This window comes from Maniola jurtina, chromosome 9 (genome assembly GCF_905333055.1).
Source record: "Maniola jurtina chromosome 9, ilManJurt1.1, whole genome shotgun sequence".
Classification (NCBI taxonomy): domain Eukaryota; kingdom Metazoa; phylum Arthropoda; class Insecta; order Lepidoptera; family Nymphalidae; genus Maniola; species Maniola jurtina.
In genome coordinates this window covers 13,438,098-13,463,487 of record NC_060037.1, presented here as the reverse complement: position 1 = coordinate 13,463,487, position 25,390 = coordinate 13,438,098, and the positions used below count along the sequence as shown (strand labels likewise).

Genomic DNA, 25,390 nt, shown 5'->3' with positions numbered 1-25,390 from the left:
TATCAAAGGCGCCGGACTACTGAGTATCTCTTTATACTATGACCATAGTTAGCAACAACAGTATTGAGACTACAGCGTACAAATCTCTTAATCTGTACCCGATGGCTTGCAATACTGATGCGGTTAAATTCAATTAGACGCTTTCGAATCCGATTGAAATAAGGTACCTATTTGCTATGGTCATCGAGATTACCCAATAAAATTGATTTCGTTGTGATTGGCACAATATTTGTAAAAATCGGATAATCATCAGCAGATAAAACTTGAGCTAGACATCGATGATCTAGATTTATTACTTTAAATACTTACTAATACAAATGCGAAAGTGTGTTTGTTGGTTTGTGTTTCTATCAAGGCAACGGAGCACCTGACGGATCGACGTGTTTTTTGTATGAACCGGATTACCGGCCAACTGTGAATCGGGCCTCACTCTTTTAGTTGAGTACAAGTGTAAATTAAAAATTTATAACACCCCCGACAAGTGAAGGCATCTTGACAGCTTGACATAAATTTGTCAATTGACATAATATTAAGAACCTAACGGTTATCTAACCTTCTTTTCTACAAGAAAACTAGAAAAGAGCTCATAACTCTTAAACGGCTGAACCAATTTTTTTGGATTATAGCTAAGAACACTCTCGATCGAGCCACCTTTCAAACAAAAAAAAGTAAATTAAAACCGGTTCATTCGTTTAGGCGCTACGATGCCACAGACAGATACACAGATACACAGATACACACGTCAAACTTATAACACCCCTCTTTTTGGGTCGGGGGTTAAAAATAGCAGTAAATTAGCTTTTGTTTTTAGTTCTTGCTCATTGGACAAAGAAACCTCAAAGAATCGTAAATGACTGGACCCCTACGTAGTCGACATTCCATAGACACGTACTATGCGATTCTCTTCCTCGTTTCTAATATGCACCGCTAAGATATGAAATGCCCTTCCGCCTTCCGTTTTCCCTGCTAGTTACAATATTGTTACCTTCAAAACGGTGAATAAGCATAACGCACTCCGTCTTAGGCTGCACCATCACTCACTGCCAGGTGTGATTGCAGTCAAGCGCAAGCCTATATTTTCAGATCTAGCTTATGCCCGCTACTTCGTCCGCGTGGACTACACAAATTCAAACCCCTATTTTACCCTCTTAGGGGTTGAGTTTTCAAAAATCCTTTCGTAACATATGTTTACGTCATAAAAGCTGTCTGCATGCCAAAGAGTTCCATCCACCCAGTAGTTTGAGCTGTGCGTTGATAGATCAGTCAGTCAGTCAGCTTTTAATTTTGTATATTTAGATGTAGGTACTCAATGAGAACTTTCACTTGATAGTAAATAGATTTATCAACTTTATTTTATTTATTTACATATATTTGATTGTCATAATCGTTATATTAAATTGGGCATGACGTCATATTATAGCCCGTGCAGAAAGCTAATACGCTACAAACATAATATTTAACAAAATCTAATAAGTTTAGTTGTGGATGTCCGTCGGTTGAAGATGAGAATGATCATGAATAAGTGGTTTGGCAATTATGAGTGCTATTAACCGACAAACAAACACACACACACACGCACACACAAAACTACCAAACATTGTACCTACCTCTTGTAGACATGTTTGAAAACCACGGCGACAAATCGTCGCGACGCCAGATGCGTTTTAATACGAGACATGCGTCAGCGCCGGCGCCTTACTACTTCACAGATCATTTGCTTTGTTATTAGATACTTTCCATAATCATAAGTAAATTAAATTACATATAACAAAAAGTTGTCAAATGTCTAAAAGAAAATCCTTCTTCCTTATCTCTAATTCGACTTTAATTTTTAATTTTGTATTTTTTTTAAGACAAATGTATGTGCATGCCAACTTGGATTGGTACAGCTGGCCAATATTTTATTATGTATTTACACCTCTATGAACGTGTATCTACAAATAAATGAAATTGAATTGAATCGAAAAAACTAGTCAATAGCGAGTCGAACTTGCACAAGAAGGATTTCTTATACCATCGTACAATAAATAACCCTTTTTAGGGTTCCGTACCTCAAAAGGAAAAAGGAACCCATAAAGGATCACTTTGTTGTCTGTCTATTTCTTTCATTGTTTAAGAATACACGTGCTCTAACCACAGTATGTACAATGTACATTGTACTTAGGTACTCTAAACGTGACAAGATGTAATGGATAGGATCAGGTATCCAAAAGTGTGATATAAATACAAAACCGCGGCACTCTTCCGTTCCAATGCACTAAGTATTGGTAATCGATACAAATGCGTTGCGTTTAATGAACAGTAAACAAACATACTTACCTAAATACTTACTTATGTTCATTAAAATTAATTTTAATCGTAAATTTTCGTATCAATTACCACTTTTCCCGTAACTTGATGATGACAAGCATGAAAGTGATTGCCTGGAATCCTAGACTTTTCCATCACGTGTATTCACAGTCAAGTGCTAGCCTGTCAAACAAGTGATAAACTATGCTCAAAAGATTTAGAACTTGCCAACAAAATAGCTAGATATGAAAAATTCATTGATTGCATATCTGACGTGCAACATATCCTATGACGTCAATGTTACTAGAGAGGCCAAAGATAACCGCATTATTGTTGTACCTAATACTTAACAGGATATTGTGTAAAAACCGGTCAAGTGTGAGTCGGGCTCACACACGAAGGTTTCCGTACTATCGCATCGTACGAAATATAACACTTTTATGTGCAACACTGCAAGTTAATGACGGTCAGCGCCATCTATATGTGATTCCGTAAACCAATTTGCTCGTGAATAATTGATTTTTTTTTTTGTGATAAGACCTACCTACGTGTACCTGCCAAACAAGATTCTTGGTCAACGGGAAGTACCCTATAGGTTTTCATGACAGACACGACCGACGGACAGACAGACAGACAGGCAACGGAGTGATCTTATATGGGTTCCTTTTTTTATTGAGATGCGGAACCCTACAAACACTTTATTATGGCTTTTCATCGAGCCTGTACTGTGGTTTACCTATAAGGCAAATAAATATAAGATAACCCGGATTGTTATGCAAATGAACCGCTTTCTTCAAGGAAACACTGAGTTGCTGGTGGCAATAATTTGTGTTTATCGATTAGCACCACTATCAGAGTGAACGGTGAAAGTTGGTTCCATACTAATTCCTTTACAAATGGCGTAGTTGTCCCTTGATAATGGTCTATAAATTAAGATTTATACCCGTTATTCAGTTAAGAATTATGGTCTCATAAATTCTGTGGATGTAAAATAAGACTTGCTTAGATGAAATTCATTTTCCCAGTCCAGTTCCCAGTTAGTCCAAGTTATCCTACTAATATTATAAATGCAAAACTTTTTGTTCGTTGGTTTGTCATTCACTCGCGACGTGAGTGAGTGACGCAAAACAAAAACGAACCAACGGATCGATGTGATTTTTTATTTTTTCAATAGGTATAGTTAACAAGTGTAAATTAAAAATTTATAACACCCCCGACGATCCAAAGTATTTGAGTTTTCCAAAACATCATTTTCAAATAAATAATTATGTATTTAGGCAACGTCCATCTTGACAGCTTGACATTTGTCTATTGACATAATATTATGAACCTAACGGTTATCTAACCTTCTTTTCTACAAGAAAACTAGAAAAGAGCTGATAACTCTTCAACGGCTGAACCAATTTTTTCAGATTATAGCTAAGAACACTCTCGATCAAGCCACCTTTCAAACAAAAAAACTAAATTAAAATCGGTTCATTCGTTTAGGCGCTACGATGCCACAGACAGATACACAGATACACAGATACACAGATACACAGATACACAGATACACAGAAACACAGATACACAGACACACAGATACACACGCCAAACTTATAACACCCCTCTTTTTGGGTCGGGGGTTAAAAACCTGGGGAGTGACATAGGCTACTTTTTTATACGGAAAAATCAAAGTGTTCCTACGGGATTTTAGTAAACTTAAATCCATGGGGAAGAAGTTGAAAGCATCAGATAATAGTCCATAAACTAAGATTTATATCCGTTATTCAGTTTAGAATTATAGGCTTATAAATAATTCAATGGAAGTAAAACCAGCTTGCTTAGGTGATATTAATTTTCCAAGACCAGTTTCTACTCACATTGTTTCGAAATAACATTTGCTTGAAAGCTGGCACACACTACTTCAAACGTCATTTTCATAAAATTCCTCTCAAGGATTTTGTTGGCCGCAAGAAAACTTTCCATTTTCCATTGATAAACGATCGAAGAGTTAGGGCGATTACGCACTGCATCCGATCCGAAATCGTGAAAATACGTTCCGAAGTAGTTATAGTACTATTTAGTACGGTAGCTTACGCACTAGCTCCGACTTCCGAAATATCTGAGTTCTGTCCGTCATCCGTGAGAATATCTCGGATGTGCCTCGGAGCGTCATTTCAACACCTATCAAATATGAATTTTGCGCAACTCAAGGCGAGGGCAAAACCAGTTATTTACTGACGCGTGCTGACACTTTATAATACCAAAACCGCACCTGTCTCCATATATTGTTAAGTAAAAATCATATTCTCATTCGTACATTATCACTATGTCGCCCCACGTTTCGTCATTGACCTATATAGACTTCAATGAACTCAGCGCAGTTGAACACTGACGCTATTTATTGTGCAGCTCTTTAATTAGTTTGGCTCAATATGCATATTCATTTAACAGGGCTCTTTCCGTCACTCGTTTCCACTCGTTTCATACAATCGTAGTTCCAATTTCATTTGAATATTAAGCAAGCAAAGTCCATGAAATTTTGCAGACATATTCTAGAAACTAAGATCTGTGTCTGTTGTGTTATAGATTTTTCTAAAAATATGTAGTTTTAAAATTACAGGGGCTCCAAGATTTGTATGAAAATTTTAAGACCGCGTAACTTTGAAACCGAATATTTTAACAGAAATCTGGAAAACCACAGACATAGATATTAGTTTCTAGAATATGTCTGCAAAATTTCATGGACTTAGGTTGCTTAATATTCAAATGAAATTGGAACTACGATTGTATGAAACGAGTGAAAGCGAGTGACGGAGAGAGCCCTCTTAAAGCTCAAGTCGCGAAAAGATCGTAGTTATCTTACTACTTACTAATGAAGTTCTTCTTATTATCATCAGGGGGCACGGCAGTGCCCCCGCCAAGACGAGCCAAACGGCGGCCGGGGCGCTACGTACCTTTTTCTCGAAGTGTTTCGCCGTATTTTCGACCCGTCATAACTTCGGTCTGGATGACGCTAGAAAGCTGAAATTTTCAGTATAAGGTGTCCTCAGCAAATTTACCAAATATACTAAGTATCAAATATCTAGCTTTTATGGTTACAGATTTATTGATACCTAAAATACGCCGATTTCGTCCCTCACTGATGATCATCAAAACCTCTACTCAAAACCTCTAAGGTACTTCCCGAAGTCCTAGAAGACTGAAATTTGGTATGTAGACTAGAAATTGACTACAAACTACAGGAAAATTAAGAAATTGGAAATGCCCCCCCTCTACGCCTTTCATGGGTGAAGCAAATCTGTAAATTCTGTCGCTAGAATGCTGATATTTTCAGGATAAGATGTCCTGGGCAGATTTATTAAACGCATTGAGTATCAATTGTCTAGCTTTTATAGTTTCAGATTTATTGACAGTCAAAACTTCTAGTCTGTAATTCTAGGGTACTCCCCGAAGTCCTAGAAGACTGAAATTTGGTGTGTACACTAGAAATTGCATACAAACTACAGGAAAATTAAGAAATTCAAAATTTTCCCCCTCCACTCCCACGTATGGGGGAAGCAAATTATTTGTAAAGTCTATCGCTAGAATGCTGATTTTTTCAGGATAATATGTCCTTGACAGACTTATCAAACGTACCAAGTATCAATTGTCTACCTGTTATGGTTTCAGATTTATTGCCATTCAAAACCCCTCTAGTTAAAAGTTCTAAAGTACTTCCCTAAGTCCTAGAAGACTGAAATTTGGTATGTAGGCTAGGGATTTCATTCAAACAACAGGAAAATAAACTTTTCCCAGTCTGTACATTTAAAAAATGTGTTTCCTGAAGTCCTAAAAGACTGAAATTTGATATATCTGCTTTAAAATTGAGTTGCAAGATTCCACCCAAACAAACATAGTTACATACATTGCAAGTGGAATAAAAGCTTTAAAAAAAAGAGGTAACGATAGAGAGCGGGCCATGAAAATGATGTAGGTACCTACAAAAAATAGATCCAAAAAAAAATCTAGGGCACCTGCCAAAAAGAAATGAAATCCCACCAAAAACATTTCATGTAAAATGTTGCCAAGACTCACAAGTTCATAATGCTTTCACTGTTAAAAAGTTATGAGATCTCTAGTAGAGCCAAGCCCCTAGCTGAGCTTAGAATTGCGCTGCCCATGGGACCTATCCCAAGTCCAAAGTATATAGCTCTTAAATGCTCTTGAGTATATCACATTTATAACAATAAAGAACAAATAACTCTACTTACAAGCTCTGATTTTACAAACCCTAAATCTTGGTTAAAAAAGTACGGCTTGGCCGTTTAATGTTCGTGAAACTATTACATGACGTCATAGTTAACATATTATATTAAGGTCATAAGGAATAGTTTGTTCGACAATTACTAATTTTTATTACATTACATTTACAATTACACAAGCTATTCCGGGCTTAAATGTCATATCAGATAAAAGTACCACGAACATTAAACGGCCAAGCCGTCCTTTTTTAACCAAGATTTAGGGTTTGTAAAATCAGAGCTTGTAAGTAGAGTTATTTGTTCTTTATTGTTATAAATGTGATATACTCAAGAGCATTTAAGAGCTATATACTTTGGACTTGGGATAGGTCCCATGGGCAGCGCAATTCTAAGCTCAGCTAGGGGCTTGGCTCTACTAGAGATCTCATAACTTTTTAACAGTGAAAGCATTATGAACTTGTGAGTCTTGGCAACATTTTACATGAAATGTTTTTGGTGGGATCATAATATTCTCTAAGTCATTTATTTCTAGATTATGCTCGCGACTTCGTCCGTTAAATTTAGGTTTTAAAAATCCCGAGGGAATTCTTTGATTTTCCGTAATAAAATGTACCTTACGAGTATGTCCGTCTACGGGATGCAAGCTATCTTGCACTGATCTGATTCAACCAAACTTTATTTCTCGAAGTATTTAGCAATTTCTTTCATTACTGAAAGTTAAAAGTGAAGCTTGTGATCTCTGGTAAGATCCCAACCTCTAAATTATCGACTCTTCCATCGATTTTTGTTAGTGACCTCAGATCACAGATGGCCATTTTGACTATACGTAAAAACTCTTTCATACTTCAAATGAACAATAGCCAATTTAGTTTCTTTTATTCCAACGAGTATTATTAGCTGATACTTAGCTGAATTTATATTACAATCAACATCATTATCATTTATCAACCGATATACGTTGACTGCTGGACATACTTATTAAGGTCTTTTGTAGGGACTTCCACACACCACGGTCTTGCGCCGCCTGAATCCAGCGGCTTTCTCCGACTCGTTTGATGTCGTCCGTCAACCTAGTGGGGGGTCTTCCAATGCTGCGCTTTCCGGTGCGACATCACCATTCTAGCATCTTGAGGCCCCAACGCCTGGGGTCACATCGCATGAAAAATGGACAATTTAATTGCTTTTATTCTTACAAGTAATATCGCTGACCTTAAACACAAATAGCTGATAGTCGCTCAGTCGTAACGAATTGTGGGCTTCATTTACATTATTCTTGAAATAGCATTCAAGGATGTTAGGACGCCTAGTTATGCTTGCAGGAATGCGCGTAATATTAATGCAATTAACCACGGAATACTAGGGCTGGTTCTTCCGTCATCAATGCAATTAACCAATGTTTACAACAATATCTATGTGATCTTGCGCATAATACTGATCAAATCATTTATTGCTAACCTCCTTAAATAGTTCTGAAAGTCTTATCTTGAAGCTAGCTTAGGCCCGTGACTTCGTTTGTGTAGACTACACAAACAAACCCCTATTAACCCTAACGTAGCTCAAGAGGGGTCAACCTCTTGAACTGCACAGCGCGACGCGGCACGGCAAACACCTATCCATACTATAATATTATAATTGTGAAAGTGTGTCTGTCTGTCTGTCTGCTACGTTTTCACGGCCCAACCGCTGAACCGATTTTAATGAAATTTGGTACAAATTTGGAATACATCCCGGGGAAGGACATCGACTACTTTTTATCCCGGAAAATCAAAGAGTTTCTACGGGATTTAAAAAAATCGAAAACCACGCGGGCGAAGCCGCGGGCATCCCCTAGTAGTTTATATAAGGTTGTACTTTGTATGCAGCAAAGCGCACTTGAGCGTCTCAGCGTGGAAAATGTAGTTTATCGTGCGCTTAGGGGATGAATTTACAAAAACCCTTTCATGGCGGATATCTACGTCACAATAGCTCACCTCAATCGTCTTCTCAGACCTGGTCGCGTTTGGAACCCTCGTAGCCCTCGTAGCTTTAGTTATTTAAGTTTACGTACCTAATTAAGTATCACCTCTACATTTTATTGATATATGATATCGATTATTACTATCTGCATGCCAACCGGATAACCTTCAGCAATGAGAACACGACGCAGGAAGAGATAGGTATTTGTCTTATCTTTTACTTTCTCACACTGACACAATCCTAAAGAAGTCATTAACTGTAAATCCGTTGTTTTGGCCTTAACAACAAACAACGTAATCGTCCAATCGAAGCAGATTGCGGGCCTAAATAGCAAAATGGACATTTTGATTCCGAACAGCTGTTATCCAATTCAATTCCTTTCAGAGATTAAGAGGGCTCTCTCCGTCACTCGTTTCATACAGTCGTAGTTCCAATTTCATTTGAATATTAAGCAACCAAAGTCCATGAAATTTTGCAGACATATTCTAGAAACTAATATCTATGTCTGTGGTTTTCCAGATTTCTGTTAAAATATTCGGTTTCAAAGTTACGCGGTCTTAAAAATTTTCATACAAATCTTTGAGCCCCTGTAATTTTAAAACTACATATTTTTAGAAAAATCTAAAACACCACAGACACAGATATTAGTTTCTAGAATATGTCTGCAAAATTTCATGGACTTTGGTTGCTTAATATTCAAATGAAATTGGAACTACGATTGTATGAAACGAGTGACGGAGAGAGCCCTGTTAAGGATTTTTCCACTGAGTCGTATCCCCACTAACTACACTGTTTATTCGTTATCATCTCAATTTGTTTTTTCCTTCTCTATTGTTGTCTTTGATAACAATTTTGATTCATATAATATCTACTAAAATATTGGATCCGGTCTGGGAAAATTTTGTTCGTTTATAAGTAAGTAATTGTTCGTAATAATCCTTTTGGGGAAAAAATTGGGGATCATTGAGTTATTCGTTCTGTTTGGAAGACTTCAGTCGTAAATTCTGGGGTATACCGCAACGTTGCACCGTCAAGCGAGTGCCAGTAACCGAAGCAGGATCTTGGAAGGATCTAGTCATTATGACAAAATTGCTTTCTAGCGTTAAGTTATATAGCTTAAAAGTATACCTATACTTCAAATATGAAAACTGTAAACACTAGATATACAAGTGTAAATTAAAAATTTATAACACCCCCGACAAGTGAAGGTTACAGTAACTAGAAAAAGCTGATAACTTTCAAACGGCTGAACCGATTTTCTTGGATGATAGCTAAGAACACTCTCGATCAAGCCACCTTTCAAACAAAAAAAAACTAAATTAAAATCGGTTCATTCGTTTAGGCGCTACGGTGCCACAGACAGAGATACACAGATACACAGATACACACGTCAAACTTATAACACCCCTCTTTTTGGGTCGGGGGTTAAAAACAATAATATTGCAACTCCGATTAAGGAGTAATTTACGTAATCTTATCTGAGTTTAATATGTTGTTGTTTAGAGCTGGGTTTAATTTTAGAGCTTTTTTCTAAATACGAAACTTGGGGGCAAATAATGGGGGCGGGGCGCTGTGGAGAAAACAATCGATAGAGACTGTGACGTAATTTTTTATGAGCGCAGCTGCTCATGACATTGATTACTTGCCGTTGAATGTTTACTTATCGTCAGTGTGCTTAGTGTGAGATTTTACTACTCGATCAAGCTAAGTTTTTTTTTTCTGGCTTTACACAGATTAGCCAATGTCAGGTTTGTAGTTATTTATAAGTTAGGAAAACTATATAGGTACAGCTATATCCACTATCTCAGTGATATGAGTTTTATGATTATTGAAAAGTTTTACAATTCGTCTTAATACACGCTACGTTGTTGATTTTTCTCAAGCGTTTACAACCTCGCGTCAATTACGTCACACTGACGCTTAGTTATGGTTATGGTATGGTGGTATGGTATGGTAGGTATGCGAACCGTACTGACGCGACAAGACGACCGCGGGGAGGTGAGCGGGGAAGTGGGAGAGGCGCCGCTTTCCAGCGAAGTGCAAAAGCGCGACCGAGTTATACTTCACACCAAACGTAGATAGATTTCGAGATCGAAACACTTCAGCGTCAAAGTAATATGGTCTTAAGAACTCTTATTTTAACGCTGAACTTCGTCCATACGTCAACAGCCAGCGCTCCAAGCGCGAAATACAATGAGTTTTTTTTGACGTGACAACGTCTTATAATTCAATAGAGCCGGCTGCACGCACGAAAAACCATGACTCATGCGGCGTTACCTCGCTCTGAGGCGTTCCATGTAAGGTTTGAAGTGCAAGCGAGAGCGCGGAACGAGCGACAAAGAAGCACAATCGGCCTTTGTTGTCACGTTCAACTATCGTCAGTAAACCGACTTTACAGACAACCAATTTTTTAGTTTGTGCCTACATATTTTAATCTGACGTTATTGTGTTTCGTTCTCGAATACTATCAACGTTTGGGAGAGATGTAAAATCTCATACTAAGCACACTGATATAATGCGTTCTGTACGAGTGTCTCGGGTATATATAGATGAGCTAAAGGTATCTACTTATGTGACCGGGTGTTTTTCTTATAGCTTTTACTCATTGACATACTTAAAATAAATCGTGGAAAGAGAAATAGAAAACAATGCAGAATGTAATTTTTTCTCAGATTAAAACCATTGAAAAAAACAATAAGTAAATAATCTATATCTATACTAATAAATAAAATTGGAGTGTCTGTCTGTAATATCAAAATAACTACCTTATATTAAGCTCATAGGGTTATTTGAACGATACCTTAACTGAATCACACGTTTTTAAAATTTTTGTCTGTCTGTCTGTCTGTCTGTCTGTCTGTTTGAAAAGGCTAATCTTGGGAACGGCTGAACCGATTTTGACGGGATTTTCACAGACAAGTAGAGGATTGACCAGGGAGTAACATAGGCTACTTTTTTAACCGACTTTCAAAAAGGGAGTTGTGTTTTTCTACCTATGTACACCGAAATCTCCGAGATTTCTGAACCGATTTGCGTCATTTCTTTTTTAATCAATAGAGGAGCTTTGTGACATTGTTTCATAAAAAATTTGGAGTCCAACTCCTCAATCCTGATGCTGCAGGGGATCTGACCAATCCACGCTGGCGAAGCTGCGGGCATCAGCTAGTTTTTTAATAATATAATGCTTAGATTATCTAAGCATTATGTTATTTTTGCCTGTGACTTCGTCTGTGTGAATTTCTTTCTTTTATCTATGTCTTATAGCATTCGACGTAATACAGCTCACAGATTACCTCCTAAGTACCTAATTTGAATAAATGATTTGACTTTGACTTTTCCAACTACGAGTTTACGATGCTTGGTGGCGTCAATGGCGTCATTCATAATGATTTCTAAAAATTTTATACTTATTGGAACCTATATAGACGTAGGTACAAAAAAGGAAACCGTTGAACGATGTTGACTCCATCTCTGACTCACGAACTGGATTATAACCTTATTAATATTGTACATGAACAACAATGTTTGTCTGTCTGTCCGTTACTTATGCGCTCGCGCATCCTTCATTCGATTGAGTTGTACAGTTACTTATGGAACTGGGGGGATGGTTTTGACATAGTACTCGTACCTACTTACTATCAACGTACAATATGTAGCGCCAGAGTCGGATTGCAAGGTATGCCGGGCATAGCTACGTTTTATCCCTGGAAATTAAAGAGTTCCCACGGGATTTTAAAGAATAAATCCACGCGAACAAAGTCGCGGACATCAGCTAGTTATTCATAAGTTCTTAATATTATATTTATGTACCTACGTAACAAGATCATCAACGGATGTTCTTATGACGTCTTGTTCTACTCGGACGCCCAAGTTTGGCCCAAAATGGTTGCCATGATATCATTGACTGGTTTCAAGTCTCAACGATACCAAAGAACTTATAGTGCGAGAGCAGGTCGTAATTAGCCTTACGTAATTATATATAATCATCATTATCATCATGATCAACCCATCATCTCTCAGTAGTGGGCCACTACTGAGTAGGGTCTCCTCTCAGAATGAAAAGTTGGCCATGGTACACCTCGCTGGCAAAGAGCGAATTGGCAGACTTCCTTTGATAACATTATGGAAAACCCTCAGGCATGCAGGTTTCCTCACGACGTTTTCCTTCACCGATAAAGCCGATAAGCCATTCTTAGTTCAGGTTTTAGAATTTCATAGCAAATTCTGTTGCATAATAGGAAGAATTGTACCAGATTTTTGAACCTGAATTTTTGTCAACAGCTCTTAGCATATTACATATACCTGTACGTATTTTTAATATATTTTACGTGTCTAACAAAGTGCTTCGCCTCGTGTTTACCTATAACCATACAACATTTTTGCCACCGAAAGTTCAATATATTTTTTCAATGCGTCATTGACATTGCTTTCGCAAAAAAAAAGAAGACAAATTGGCAGAAAGGCCTTGGCTGGTACAGTATTAATTTTTATTTGATTTTAAATGTTTATTATTGTCGTCACTAAATATGTTAATTGTGACCTTGTTCCTTAGACTTGATACAATCATCTCAATGATGAATCACTAGTCACTACCCATCTATACTAATAAATAAAATTGGAGTGTCTGTCTGTAATTTCGAAATAACTACCTCATATTAAGCTCATAGGGTTATTTGAATGATACCTTAACTGAATCGCACGTTTTTAAAATTTTTGTCTGTCTGTCTGTCTGTCTGTCTGTTTGAAAAGGCTAATCTTTGGAACGGTTGAACCGATTTTGACGGGATTTTCACAGACAAGTAGAGGATTGACCAGGGTGTAACATAGGCTACTTTTTTAACCGACTTTCAAAAAGGGAGTTGTGTTTCTCTACCTATGTACACCGAAATCTCTGAGATTTCTGAACCGATTTTTTGCTTTGATTTTTTTAATCGATAGAGGAACTTTGCGACATTGTTTCATAAAAAATTTGGATTCCAACTCCTCAATCCTGATGCTGCAGGGGATCTGACCAATCCACGCGGGCGAAGCTGCGGGCATCAGCTAGTAATATTATAAATGCGAAAGTGTGTCTGTTTGTTGGTTTGCTGGCTTGCCCTCACGGCCGTATTCACAAACGTTACTATGAGGTCTCACAGTAAGCTCGAACGCATAGTGTAGGTTCCACCAATCAGATCATTGTAAATTGACGTGATACAGTCATCTGATTGGTGGTGGAACGGACACTGCGTTCGAGCGCAATATGAGACCTCATAATAACGTTTGTGAATACGGGTGCAATCACGCCGCAACGGAACAACGGACAACGGATTGTCCTGATTTTTTAACCCCCGACCCAAAAAGAGGGGTGTTATAAGTTTGACGTGTGTATCTGTGTATCTGTGTATCTGTCTGTGGCATCGTAGCGCCTAAACGAATGAACCGATTTTAATTTCGTTTTTTTTGTTTGAGAGGTGGCTTGATCGAGAGTGTTCTTAGCTATAATCCAAAAAAATTGGTTCAGCCGTTTAAGAGTTATCAGCTCTTTTCTAGTTTTCTTGTAGAAAAGAAGGTTACATAACCGTTAGGTTCATAATATTATGTCAATTGACAAATGTCAAGCTGTCAAGATGGACGTTGCCTAGATATACATAATTATTTATTTGAAAATGATTTGTCGGGGGTGTTGAAAATTTTTAATTTACACTTGTTATATGGATATAGTTGAAGATCTGGAGTGACATAGGCTACTTTTTATTCCGGAAAATCAAAAAGAACCTACGAGATTTTTGAAAACCTAAATCCACGTGGACGAAGTCGCGGGCACCAGCTAGGCAGATATAATTATCATAGTTAATATGATAAATCCATATTAATGTTATAAACTAACCGATGCCCGCTATTTACATGGCTTAAAGTTTTTACAAATCCCGTGGAAACTGTATGATTTTCCGGAATAAAAACTAGCTGATGTCACTCTCCCGATTTTCAAGAAGGTATAACCAGGCAAAACGTTTCGTTGTAAACAATCTTTAAACAATTATAATTTGTCCAAATCAAATTAATTTCTCTTTCAACAGTCAACCCAGACATCGCCCTAATCTTTAGGAGACGTTCCTTGTCGCGACTGCTTCCACTGTCTAGAGTCTAGACACCCAGATTGTCTAACCAGACACTGTACGTTGTAAAGAAACGTACTATCTCTTCAGATATTTTATATATTCAAGACCTTCTCAAGAGTTGTCTCTAGAAAAAAGATACTCCAACGGTATTATGATATGCATTCGTTCTATCCTATCTATCCTTTTGATAAATCTTTTCTATATACTAATCTCAGATCTCCCTAAGTAATACAAAATGTACCTAATAAACTCAAGTTAAAAAAAATTACTTTGCTCAGATTTAAGTTTCAGTTAAAATGAGACAGATTTCTGCCAGCGGTATAACGCTGTCTCGTTTTAACAGTGTCTTCAGTCTAAGCAAAGTGAAAGTTCATTCTATAGACCTCAGCCTTAGTGAATACAACTAAATAAGCTCTATTATCTATCTTTCTGAAATCTATAACGGTGCACCAAGCTATTGGCAAAATGTTAGTAACAAAAAATCCGTCAGTCATCAAATCCTCATCCCATATCCACAGATCGTTAATAACTTTCATATCTTACATACTGCACGCGATGCGTGTTTTATTGTTATTGGAAATTCAACCCAATCATCTGGTTCATTGGGTATCTATTGGTCTGGAGAGAATGTCGCGTGCGTCGTGCAGATATCTTCGTGTTTCAAGTGAACCGTAATGATGCTGTGTCATCTAGTATTAATCAGAGCTTTTACCGTGATATTGGTGTTAACAACGCTTTTGTAGGCAATATAACTGTATGTTGGTGTGAAATAGGAATACACAGAAATTTAAAGTAATCTCTATGGTTGTATCGTGACTATAATGACTTCTACCAACAGTTATCATAACGACAGTACATTTTAATGACTTTCTTTCTCATATACATAGTAAAAAAAAAAATGTTAGACATATTTATTCCGCTGCAGTTAGATATTTCTTAGTAGTATAAGAATCAATAGTCTTTCTAAATCCTGGTTATATAGAAAACTACATTTTGTCAAATCCTACTAATGTTATAAACGCGAAGTTTGTATGCATGTGTGGATGTTTGTTATTTTTCCACGCAAAAACTACTGGATGGATATCGCTGAAATTTAGAATGGAGATAGATTATACCCTGGATTAACAAACAGGCTACTTTTTATCCCGGAAAATCAATCATCCGAGTTCCCACGTGGTGGGTGGGTTGGTTCCCACAGAGTGGGATTCCACGCTAGCAAATAATAAATAATTTATGCAAATGCATTGGTCAAAAATGATCAGATGCACATTTACAAAGCTCATAGAAACCCTAGTAAGTATAGGCTACCATACGACAATTTACGATCAATAGCTATGAGTTATTTGTCTCCATCAATTCGCCAGGCCATGTATTTGGTGAATGACCTATCGTTCTTTTAACCTTTCAAAACTGATACTATTTTAAGTACACAATCACAATTTTTGCAAGGTCTAAAAAAGTGTAATGTGAAAAAATGTTCACAAGAAAGTGTCTATTATACTTTACTAAAGAATTGGTAAAAACTGAACAATACAAAGTTGGGTGACTAAAATATCTGACTAGGTATAGGACAACGCCTCATAACTAAATTGTTTTTAAATTCTATATAGACGGAACGATTGTTAGGTTGCAAAAAATTGCTTTGTTATAGCTTAATTTAAAAAAATGTTGTCAGTATTATCGTTCTATTTAGAATGATAATTTTCACTTTCAATTTTTAACAAGTGTAAATTAAAAATTTATAACACCCCCGACAAGTGAAGGTTACAAGTAACTAGAAAAAAGCTGATAACTTTCAAACGGCTAAAAGGTAAACGCGTCCCATCTTAGACCACATCATCACTTTCCATCAGGTGTGATTGTGGTCAAGCGCTTGCCTATAGTGAATAAAAAAAAAAAAAAAACGGCTGAACCGATTTTCTTGGATTATAGCTAAGAACACTCTCGATCAAACCACCTTTCAAACAAATAAAACTAAATTCAAATCGGTTCATTAGTTTAGGAGCTACGATGCCACAGACAGATACACAGATACAAAAGTCAAACTTATAAACCCCTCTTTTTGGGTCGGGGGTTAAAAATACATATTTCATAACTTAAGTTAGGGCGTCTTTAAGCAATCATTCAGAAAATCGCCTGCAAAGTAGATTGATACCTACTTCCTTTCTATTAAAATAATTTTCACTTTCAAATTGATAGCTTATAGCCCAACTGTTATCAAGTGTAAGCTTTGAATATTTATTAATATTTGAATGTTTAATTTTAAGTTAGGGCGTAGTAGATACATTCTTTCCGTGCATTGCTTACTCAATAATATAGCCAACCCTGTGGACTTTCTCCCATTCTGAACTTCAGTAAATCTTCTAAAAGACATTTGCGTGGGCGATATTGGAAATGTGACGAAGCGGTAAACAATGCAATCTTCCACGCAGCTGCGACTTTCATTCGCTTGAGAGCTTTACAATAGCCTTTTAATAATCGCCATATTATATCCCGTAGACATCTCTTTTGAATCTCAATGTTTAAATTAGGTTCTGCTTATCATTTTAATCAAATCTACGTTAACCCACTTCCATATGAGACGCATCATCACTTTTTATAACCATCTTCTAGAAGTTAGAAGGACCTTCAAGTTACTCTATCAATTACCACTATAAAATCACGTGTGAGTTCAATCAATATAACATGTCCTATACGTACGAAATTACTTTATATAGATGACACCCTAGTCCCTTAGTCTAACGTGTATGTCTGTTAGTTTTAATATGTATGTATTTTCAACGTTATTCATTATTTGTAACAACAACTTTGTCTGAACATTTCGCAAATTCAACCAAATGCAAATGTCTAATTATAACATTATAATTTAATACCTTTTGTTCATTGGGTTCATTGAATCCTTTATTGTTGTATGTTTAACCAAAGGGAGATTGAAAGCAATCTTTTTAATGAACTGATACTTTAATTAAGATTTGGGCCTGTTTCACCACTTGCTAATAAGGTGTCTGATAATAATTAATCTATACACAACTTCTGACTGATAAGTGATAGTGTTCAGATTTCTGTTTCACAAGACGTGTCCGTTAACTTATCTATCTAACAGATAAACCCTACGCTAGTCTTGCTATTGCCGACTTGCTAAAGCAGCTTGTTGTTAAAGCAACTATATTATCGCCATTTTGGCGCTGATAGCAACAATGAGCGTCATGTGAGCCTACTCGGAACCAAAACTAAATACATATGCATACATATAAAAGGAAAAGCTGACTGACTGATCTACCAACGCACATCTCAAACTACCTAGGCTGGGACGGATCGGGCTGAAATTCGGGATGCAGATATGAGATAGCTATTAATATCAATCCATGCTAATATTATAAATGCGAAAGTGTGTCTGTCTGTCTATCTGTGCTGCTACCTTTTCACGGCCCAACAGTTCAACCGATTCTGACGAAATTTGGTACAGGGTCAGCTTATATCCCGGGGATGGACATAGGCTACTTTTTATCCCGGAAAATCAAAGAGTTCCCACGGGATTCCAAATTGATGATCACACTAAACACTAGGAAATAAAGAATGGATTATTGGAGTTGTCTGAATTGTTGGACTCAATTTTGAATAAACTTAGAATAAAAACCCAGTGAATAAAACAATTTTGTTTAGTACTAATATAACTTCTTTTTATTTTCTAGCTCAGTTTTCAAAATCTCAATTTTCAAAAGCCTTTCTTCTCTTTCTAATGTGTATAACTCGTTTTTATATTGCATTTCATTTTTCAACATCTGCATTTTTAACATTTTTTCTTCCATTTCTTCTTCAATCATTTTCTTTTGCAACACAGCTACTTCTAATTTCCTTTCAATTAGTTTTTCAAGAGACCTGTTTTCTTTCGGCTTACCTACAAATTAAACAAAATAATTTCTTAATGAGACTGTCTATAAACTATAGATAGACTAAATATAACTATGTATTATTTTTATATCACATTATTTCTACTTTTGTGAAAGATTTTTGGAGACTTCATCCCTAGGTAGGTTAAACAAGGGATGAAAGTTTGTATGTAAGTCCGTCATTTTTCCAATTTTTTTGGGTATAATGTATAAATTTTTGCTAAAAATATACTTACCCTGTTGGTCAGAGTCATATGTTATACCCTCACCTCCTTCCGCAAACGATGAAAGCATGTCTTGAACTTTTTGTTCCGCTGGTGTGAAAGAGGGTGCGTCATTAACGCCGCTACCAGCTTGGCAACGCTTCTCACGGATTACAGTTTTTTTTCGTGCGTCCCTTTTGAGAGCTTCATATTTTATTTTGAGGTTTTTTGCATTTCGAAAGCGAAAGGTCCCGACTCCAGGGCTATTGTATTCTGCCGCTATGGCCCTCCACGCTTTTTCTTTCTGTTGCCAAGTAACTGCATTGCTCTTTTTATTTTCGATAATATTTTTGTACGCCTCTATGAGAGAGATGAGTCTTTCAGTTTCCTCGCGAGTGAAGTTTTCGCTTCGCTCTCGTTTTTTGGCGCTATCCATATCAAGTAATTATTTTCTACACTTTAAAATTGATTAAAATAACACTTATGTAATAAAAATGAGACCTCGCTATAAAACAAAACACTAAATCACTATAACTACGCACCTGTAACACAAATCGCCTACAAACAAGTCAAGAGTCGAGACAATATAATCCTACTCTATGGTCGAGACAAAAGTGACATAGCGCATGGCTGTGGCATGGCGTCACTCTGCGTACGATTCGTTTAACGTATTTTTTTATTTATTTATATTACTTATTACAAAATTTATTTAAAAGAAAGCCGAAGTAAAATAAAAATCAAAGTTTATTCAATAGCTAAATACGTTTGCATTTCGTGCCAATGCATGAATTCACGCGTAAATAAATATTTAAAAATTAAGATTTCGTCTTTTTGAGACGTGAGCCTCATCTCGAAACCGTGAGTAAATAGGAACGTAGCGCATAACACGCGACGTTGCCGCTCCGAGCGTCAGATAAACTCGCAGATAGCTAACTGGTCGATATTATCTTATCAGAGACATAAATGGTTGTTACGGTGAAACAGAAAAATATATCTGACAGATTTATCTAAGTAACAGATATTATTTATCTGTTAGATAAATTGTTAGGTTATGTAAAACACCCTTCAATGTTTTTGTACTTTTATCTTGTAGGATATTTTGAAATTTGCTATCCTGGTTTTTAGGGTTCCGTACCCAAAGAGTAAAAACGGAGCCCTATTAATATCACTCTGCTCGTCTGTCTGTCTGTCGTCCGTCTATCCGTCCGTGTGTCGTTCAGCGTTTTTGAACTATCTTGATTGATATTCATTATAAATACGTATATCAAAAATATAGACACTAATAGTGGGTCATTCTTCGACAAAAAAAGTAATTTTTAGTGGGCTTATGTACATAATATAATTTTTTTTTAATTTAAATTTATCATTTTTTTTACAGGTGGTCGCCCGTCGTTCAGACCTGAAACTCATCGTTACATCTGCTACAATGGACTCGTCAAAGTTCTCCACATTCTTCGGTAACGTGCCAACATTCACCATCCCCGGACGAACCTTCCCCGTCGAGACATTCTTCGCTAAGAACGTCTGTGAGGACTACGTTGACGGCGCTGTCAAACAAGTAAGATTTTCTTTTTAACCTTGCTCGTCAGTCGTCACATTCGTCAATGTTCTCCACATTCTTCAGTGACGTGCCAACATTCACTATCTATCCTAAACTTTTCCTGAAATCGACATAGTTTTTGTTTCGGCGATAAGAATTTGTGTCGTTTTCTATATTTTAATTTAACACCAACACATAAATTAAACTAAAATAAATAAAACATTAGTCATATTTGCATTACCATGTTACAGGATCTAACGCTTCCAAATATAAATGCAATTAAATTCAAATCTAAAACTGTACAAGTCTAATCCTACGTAAATTCATATTGCTTTGAAGTCTATTGCTCTTAACACCTTTCAAATAAGATCGATTATCGCGTATCAGAGAAAGGGAATATAGACATAGTCTAAGAACTAGCAATCAATTTGTTGAACAAATTGGTTTCTGATGCTTTAGATAACTAAATTAACCGTAGGTACACAAAATCTGAGGTTACTTGAATCGACGGAACTAAAAATACATCATAATTTCGTCCCGATCATTTAAGTTTACTACCTGAATTTATATTGTTTACAAATCGGGTATGAATTCTTTGTTTTTGCGATTAAAAGTATCCTAACTACGTTTGTCTCCAGGATGCAAGCTATATTTGTCCGTAATAGGCAGACAGACACGTATTTTCGCATAGTTATAATTTTATTAGTATGGATTAGTGTGGACTATGACGAATGTATAGCAAAATTTTGACCTATACTATGCATACATTTTGAGAATATTACCTCTACGGCCGAAATGAATAGAATCCTTTCCTAGTTTATGGGCCAGAATTCCATAAAACTAATATTTAACCAAGTTTTGTTTAATAAATACTTAGTCATTCATTTTTTTTTTCATTAAATAAAAATCATAAATAAATATCAGTAAGCTGTCGATAAGATTCTTAGCTAAACATATTTTTTATAACATTTAACAAATTGTTAGGTGTCTCTCAGACTATAAGGAATGTAGACAGTGCATTTTGCAAGTCTAGCCGCCTGGTGTCAACGAACTGCTGGCCCGAGACTGCTTTGACGCTGGTCTGCACTTTCACAATGCTTTAACAACTTTGGAGTAGGGATAGTCACTATTCATTTAATAATCAGATTTTTTAAAATCGGACGAGTCGGACTCGTACACGAAGGGTTCCGTACAATCATGCAAGAAATAACACTTTTATTTTCATGGCATTTCATTTTTAACCCCGACCCAAAAAGAGGGGTGTTATAAGTTTGACGTGTGTATCTGTGTATCTGTCTGTGGCATCGTAGATTCTAAACTAATGAATCGATTTTAATTTAGTATTTTTTGTTTGAAAGGTGGATTGATCGAGAGCGTTCTTAGCTATAATCCAAGAAAATCCGTTCAGCCGTTTGAAATTTATCAGCTCTTTTCTAGTTACCGTAACATTCACTTGTCCGGGGGTGCTATAAATTTTTAATTTACAATTGTGTTATTTGTTGTACACATTATGTGCAAATTCATTTTTCTACAATGGTTCGCAATATACAATCTACTGACAGACAGACGGACGAACAGACAGACGGAAAGCGGACGCTTAGTAATAGGGTCCCGTTGGCACCCTTGGATACGGAACCCTAAATTACCTTCTCATTCTAAAGAAAGACCCGACGATAGATTCATGAAAAACCGTTACATAATGGTATTTTGTTCAAAATTAGGTCACATGTTTGCAAGCAGTAAAGGCGGATCCACACCTGCGCACGGGCTCGAACCGTGCCTACAATGTGCATCAAACAGCTATGGAGTAGGATATCATGTTTATACTCACTCCAAAAACTTACGAACATATTCACGCCGTGACTTATGCAATAATATGTACACGAACCACTCTCGAACCACTCGTGAACACGTCCACAATATGTTCCTATTAGCTGCTGATGTCTGTGACTTAGGCCGCGTAGATTTAGGTTTCCAAAAATCATGTGAGATCTGTAATTTTCGGAATGAATAGTAACCCTATGTCACTCTTGACTATATCTACCAAAATTACGTTAATCTTGAGTGAAGAACAAACAAACACACATATATGGATAGTGATGATGCGCGTTGTGTGCATGATACATGCACCTGCGCAGGTGTGGATGAGCCTTAATAGGTAATCTAAATATTATGTAGATTGTCAGTGCGTGGAAATATAGAACTAAAAGATAACATTGAATAAAATTTAGTTTTAGAAAAATATGGGTTAGACCACTTTGTTTTGACTATCTGAAATGAAAATGACTAAAACATTGAAGCAAGTTTAATTTACTAATGGAGTCATTGGAAACACCGTAAATTAGTTGATTACTTCTATAACAGTTTATATATCTCTATTTACCTTATACCTGTATCTACTATTGTTACAATATATACCAGTAGGTGTGTTACTTTTATGTTTTAATTTAATTAGGTAAACGGCACTCTACAAATTGCACTACGGAATATTAACAACATGTATCGATTCGATTTTGTATTTTGAAAAATTCCAACTGGATTAACACGCGAACGAAGTTATAGGAAAAACTAGTCAGCCTATTATCTTATGTAAGGCTGAAATTATTGTCATTGTAGATTTTATTCATTATCGTCATCATCTCAAATCATCGCCGGCTCACTAGTAAGGATGGGTGTCTTCTAAGAATGTGGAAAGATTAGGCCATAGTCCAGTACGCTAGCCAAGTGCGGGTTGGCCTTACACACCTCTGAAAACATTATGGAGAACTTTTAGGTTCTGCAGGTTCTTTTAGGTTATGCAAGTTTTTCTCTCGATTTTTCCTTTACAGTTAATTGTTTAAAACGCACATAATCCTGAAAGGTGGGAGTGCGTGCCCGGGATTGAACTTCGGACTCCCCGAATAGGAGGCCAAGGTCTTAACTTTAGGTCACATAATATTATGTACGGTCTAGTATTTACTTAAACTGCAGTTATCATAAAATTTACCCTTACGATTGAAAAATCGGCTCCTTTAAAGAAAGAATAATTCGTTCTTGGTGTCAAGGACAAGAAACCCTTAAAAATGTACATTTTCATCAGTGACCACCCCAAATGGTCATAAAGCATCTTTTGCATCGCCGTATCTGTACGTTTTTGCTATCAACTAGTGCGCAGGCAATATTTCTATAATTCATATATTATCTTCTGTCCACAGGCTCTCCAAATACATCTACAACCAGATGAGGGTGACATCCTCATATTTATGCCTGGTCAAGAAGACATTGAAGTCACTTGTGAGGTAATGAAACTCCATCACCGTCAACCGATAGACGTCCACTGCTGGACATAGGGCTCATGTAGAGATTTCCACACGCTACGGTCTTGCGCCGCCTGAATCCAGCGGCTCCCTGCGACTTGTTTGATGTCGTCTGTCCACCTTGTGGGCGGTCTGTTAACATTGCGCCTTACGAAATTGTCATTCCAGCATTTTATAGGACCCCAAGTTCTATCAGTTTTTCAAACTTTGTGCCCGGCCCATTGTCACTCCAATTTTGCAACCCGTTGAACTATATCGGTTACTCTGGTTCTCCTACGGATCTCTTCATTTCTGATTCGATTACGTAGACTAGAGAAACTCCAAGCTAGCTAGCTCTCTCCATCACCCGACACTGAGCTTTCTTATAAGGTTTATAGTTAACGATCATTTATCTACAGGCAATAATAATAGCTAATTTATTGTTTTCATTTATGGTGGAAATCCTCAGGTGTTAACAGAGCGCTTGGGAGACTTGGATACCGCGCCTCCACTGACGGTATTACCAATCTACTCGCAACTACCGGCTGACCTGCAGGCGAAGATCTTCCAGCGCGCGCCGCCGGGACAGAGGAAGTGCATCGTGGCTACTAACATTGCTGGTGACAATTTTGTATTTTTACAACTCATTCAACATTAGTAGCTCGTTGAAAAGGCTCAATGGTAGGACCTTCTTCCACGAGACCGATAATTTTGGATTGGAGATCAAATCCCCGGTCCGACACAACCCGATCATCCCCCGATGGTCCTGCAAATCTTCATTGGAACCGTCACCGTAGTCCAGACATGCCGAACTGATGGCGTGCTGTACCACGGATGATGACGTTTTCTTAGCGTCAAAAAGCGGTTTCCACGCTGAAGATAGCATCCATCCATTGTCACAAATGACCATGAGATCCATTATATATTAATATAATGGATATCACTCATCATAGTTGAAAAGTACTTGTAAAAGTTTATTCGAATAATTTTGTTTTCTATTCTATTCTATTTCAGAAACATCCCTTACTGTTGACGGTATAATGTACGTGATCGATTGCGGATACTGTAAGCTGAAGGTCTACAATCCGAGAATTGGTATGGACGCCTTACAGGTAAGTGTTAACCAATCATTTAATCACCCTTTTAAATAAACCCCTTACAGCTTTGGGAACACCGCAGCAGAAATGTTTTCTGCGATTTTAAAATACGTTCAAACTGTGTCAAATTACTATGGAAATGCATCACACTCGTACAAAGCTTAAAACTAGCAGGTTGTGTGAGGAATTTTGCAATAAATTCCAAAATATGAGTAGCCGACCTGACAGCCGCTTTATTTATTGTAAATCGATCTGGGAAGCTCTCGGAAGAGGGAATCTTTCTGTTTCTTTCTGAATCTCATCAAAATCGTCGACGCGTCGCAAACTGAGGCGATTAAAGGCACGGAATAAGGAGTTGTGGAGGAACTGGAAAGAGGCCTTTGCTACTCGTGGTACAGTACAGGCTAGTTTAAATTAAGATTAAGTGCAAATCCAAAAACTTTCCCTTTCTTTCAAGATATATCCAGTGAGTCAAGCCAACGCGCGTCAAAGGGCCGGCCGAGCGGGTAGAACAGGCCCCGGCAAAGCGTTCTGCCTCTACACACAGAGACAGTTCCAGCAAGAGTTGCTACCTGCTACCGTGCCAGAGATACAGAGGACTAATCTAGCCAATACTGTGTTATTGCTCAAGTCACTCGGTGTTGAGGATCTTCTGGCCTTCCACTTTATGGACCCACCCCCACAGGTAAGAACATTTTGAACAGTGAAAACAAGTATGCGTAAGTAATAATAACATTAATACATTGCAATTGTTGCAACTGCCCATAAATAGGACACTATTGCTGAACGTGTCAAGTTTAATCAATAGCAACA

General features: G+C 37.1%; 1 protein-coding gene across 1 annotated transcript in view; it reads left to right on the top strand.

The window, feature by feature from the left end:
* Positions 1 to 25,390, top strand: part of LOC123868151 (pre-mRNA-splicing factor ATP-dependent RNA helicase PRP16) — an 86,833-nt gene that overhangs the window by 57,634 nt on the left and 3,809 nt on the right. The window contains exons 12-16 of the mRNA XM_045910535.1: positions 20,044 to 20,223; positions 23,400 to 23,483; positions 23,950 to 24,100; positions 24,495 to 24,592; positions 25,035 to 25,262. Of these exons, the coding sequence (XP_045766491.1) occupies positions 20,044 to 20,223; positions 23,400 to 23,483; positions 23,950 to 24,100; positions 24,495 to 24,592; positions 25,035 to 25,262 (741 nt within the window). The remainder of the gene's footprint in view (positions 1 to 20,043; positions 20,224 to 23,399; positions 23,484 to 23,949; positions 24,101 to 24,494; positions 24,593 to 25,034; positions 25,263 to 25,390) is intronic.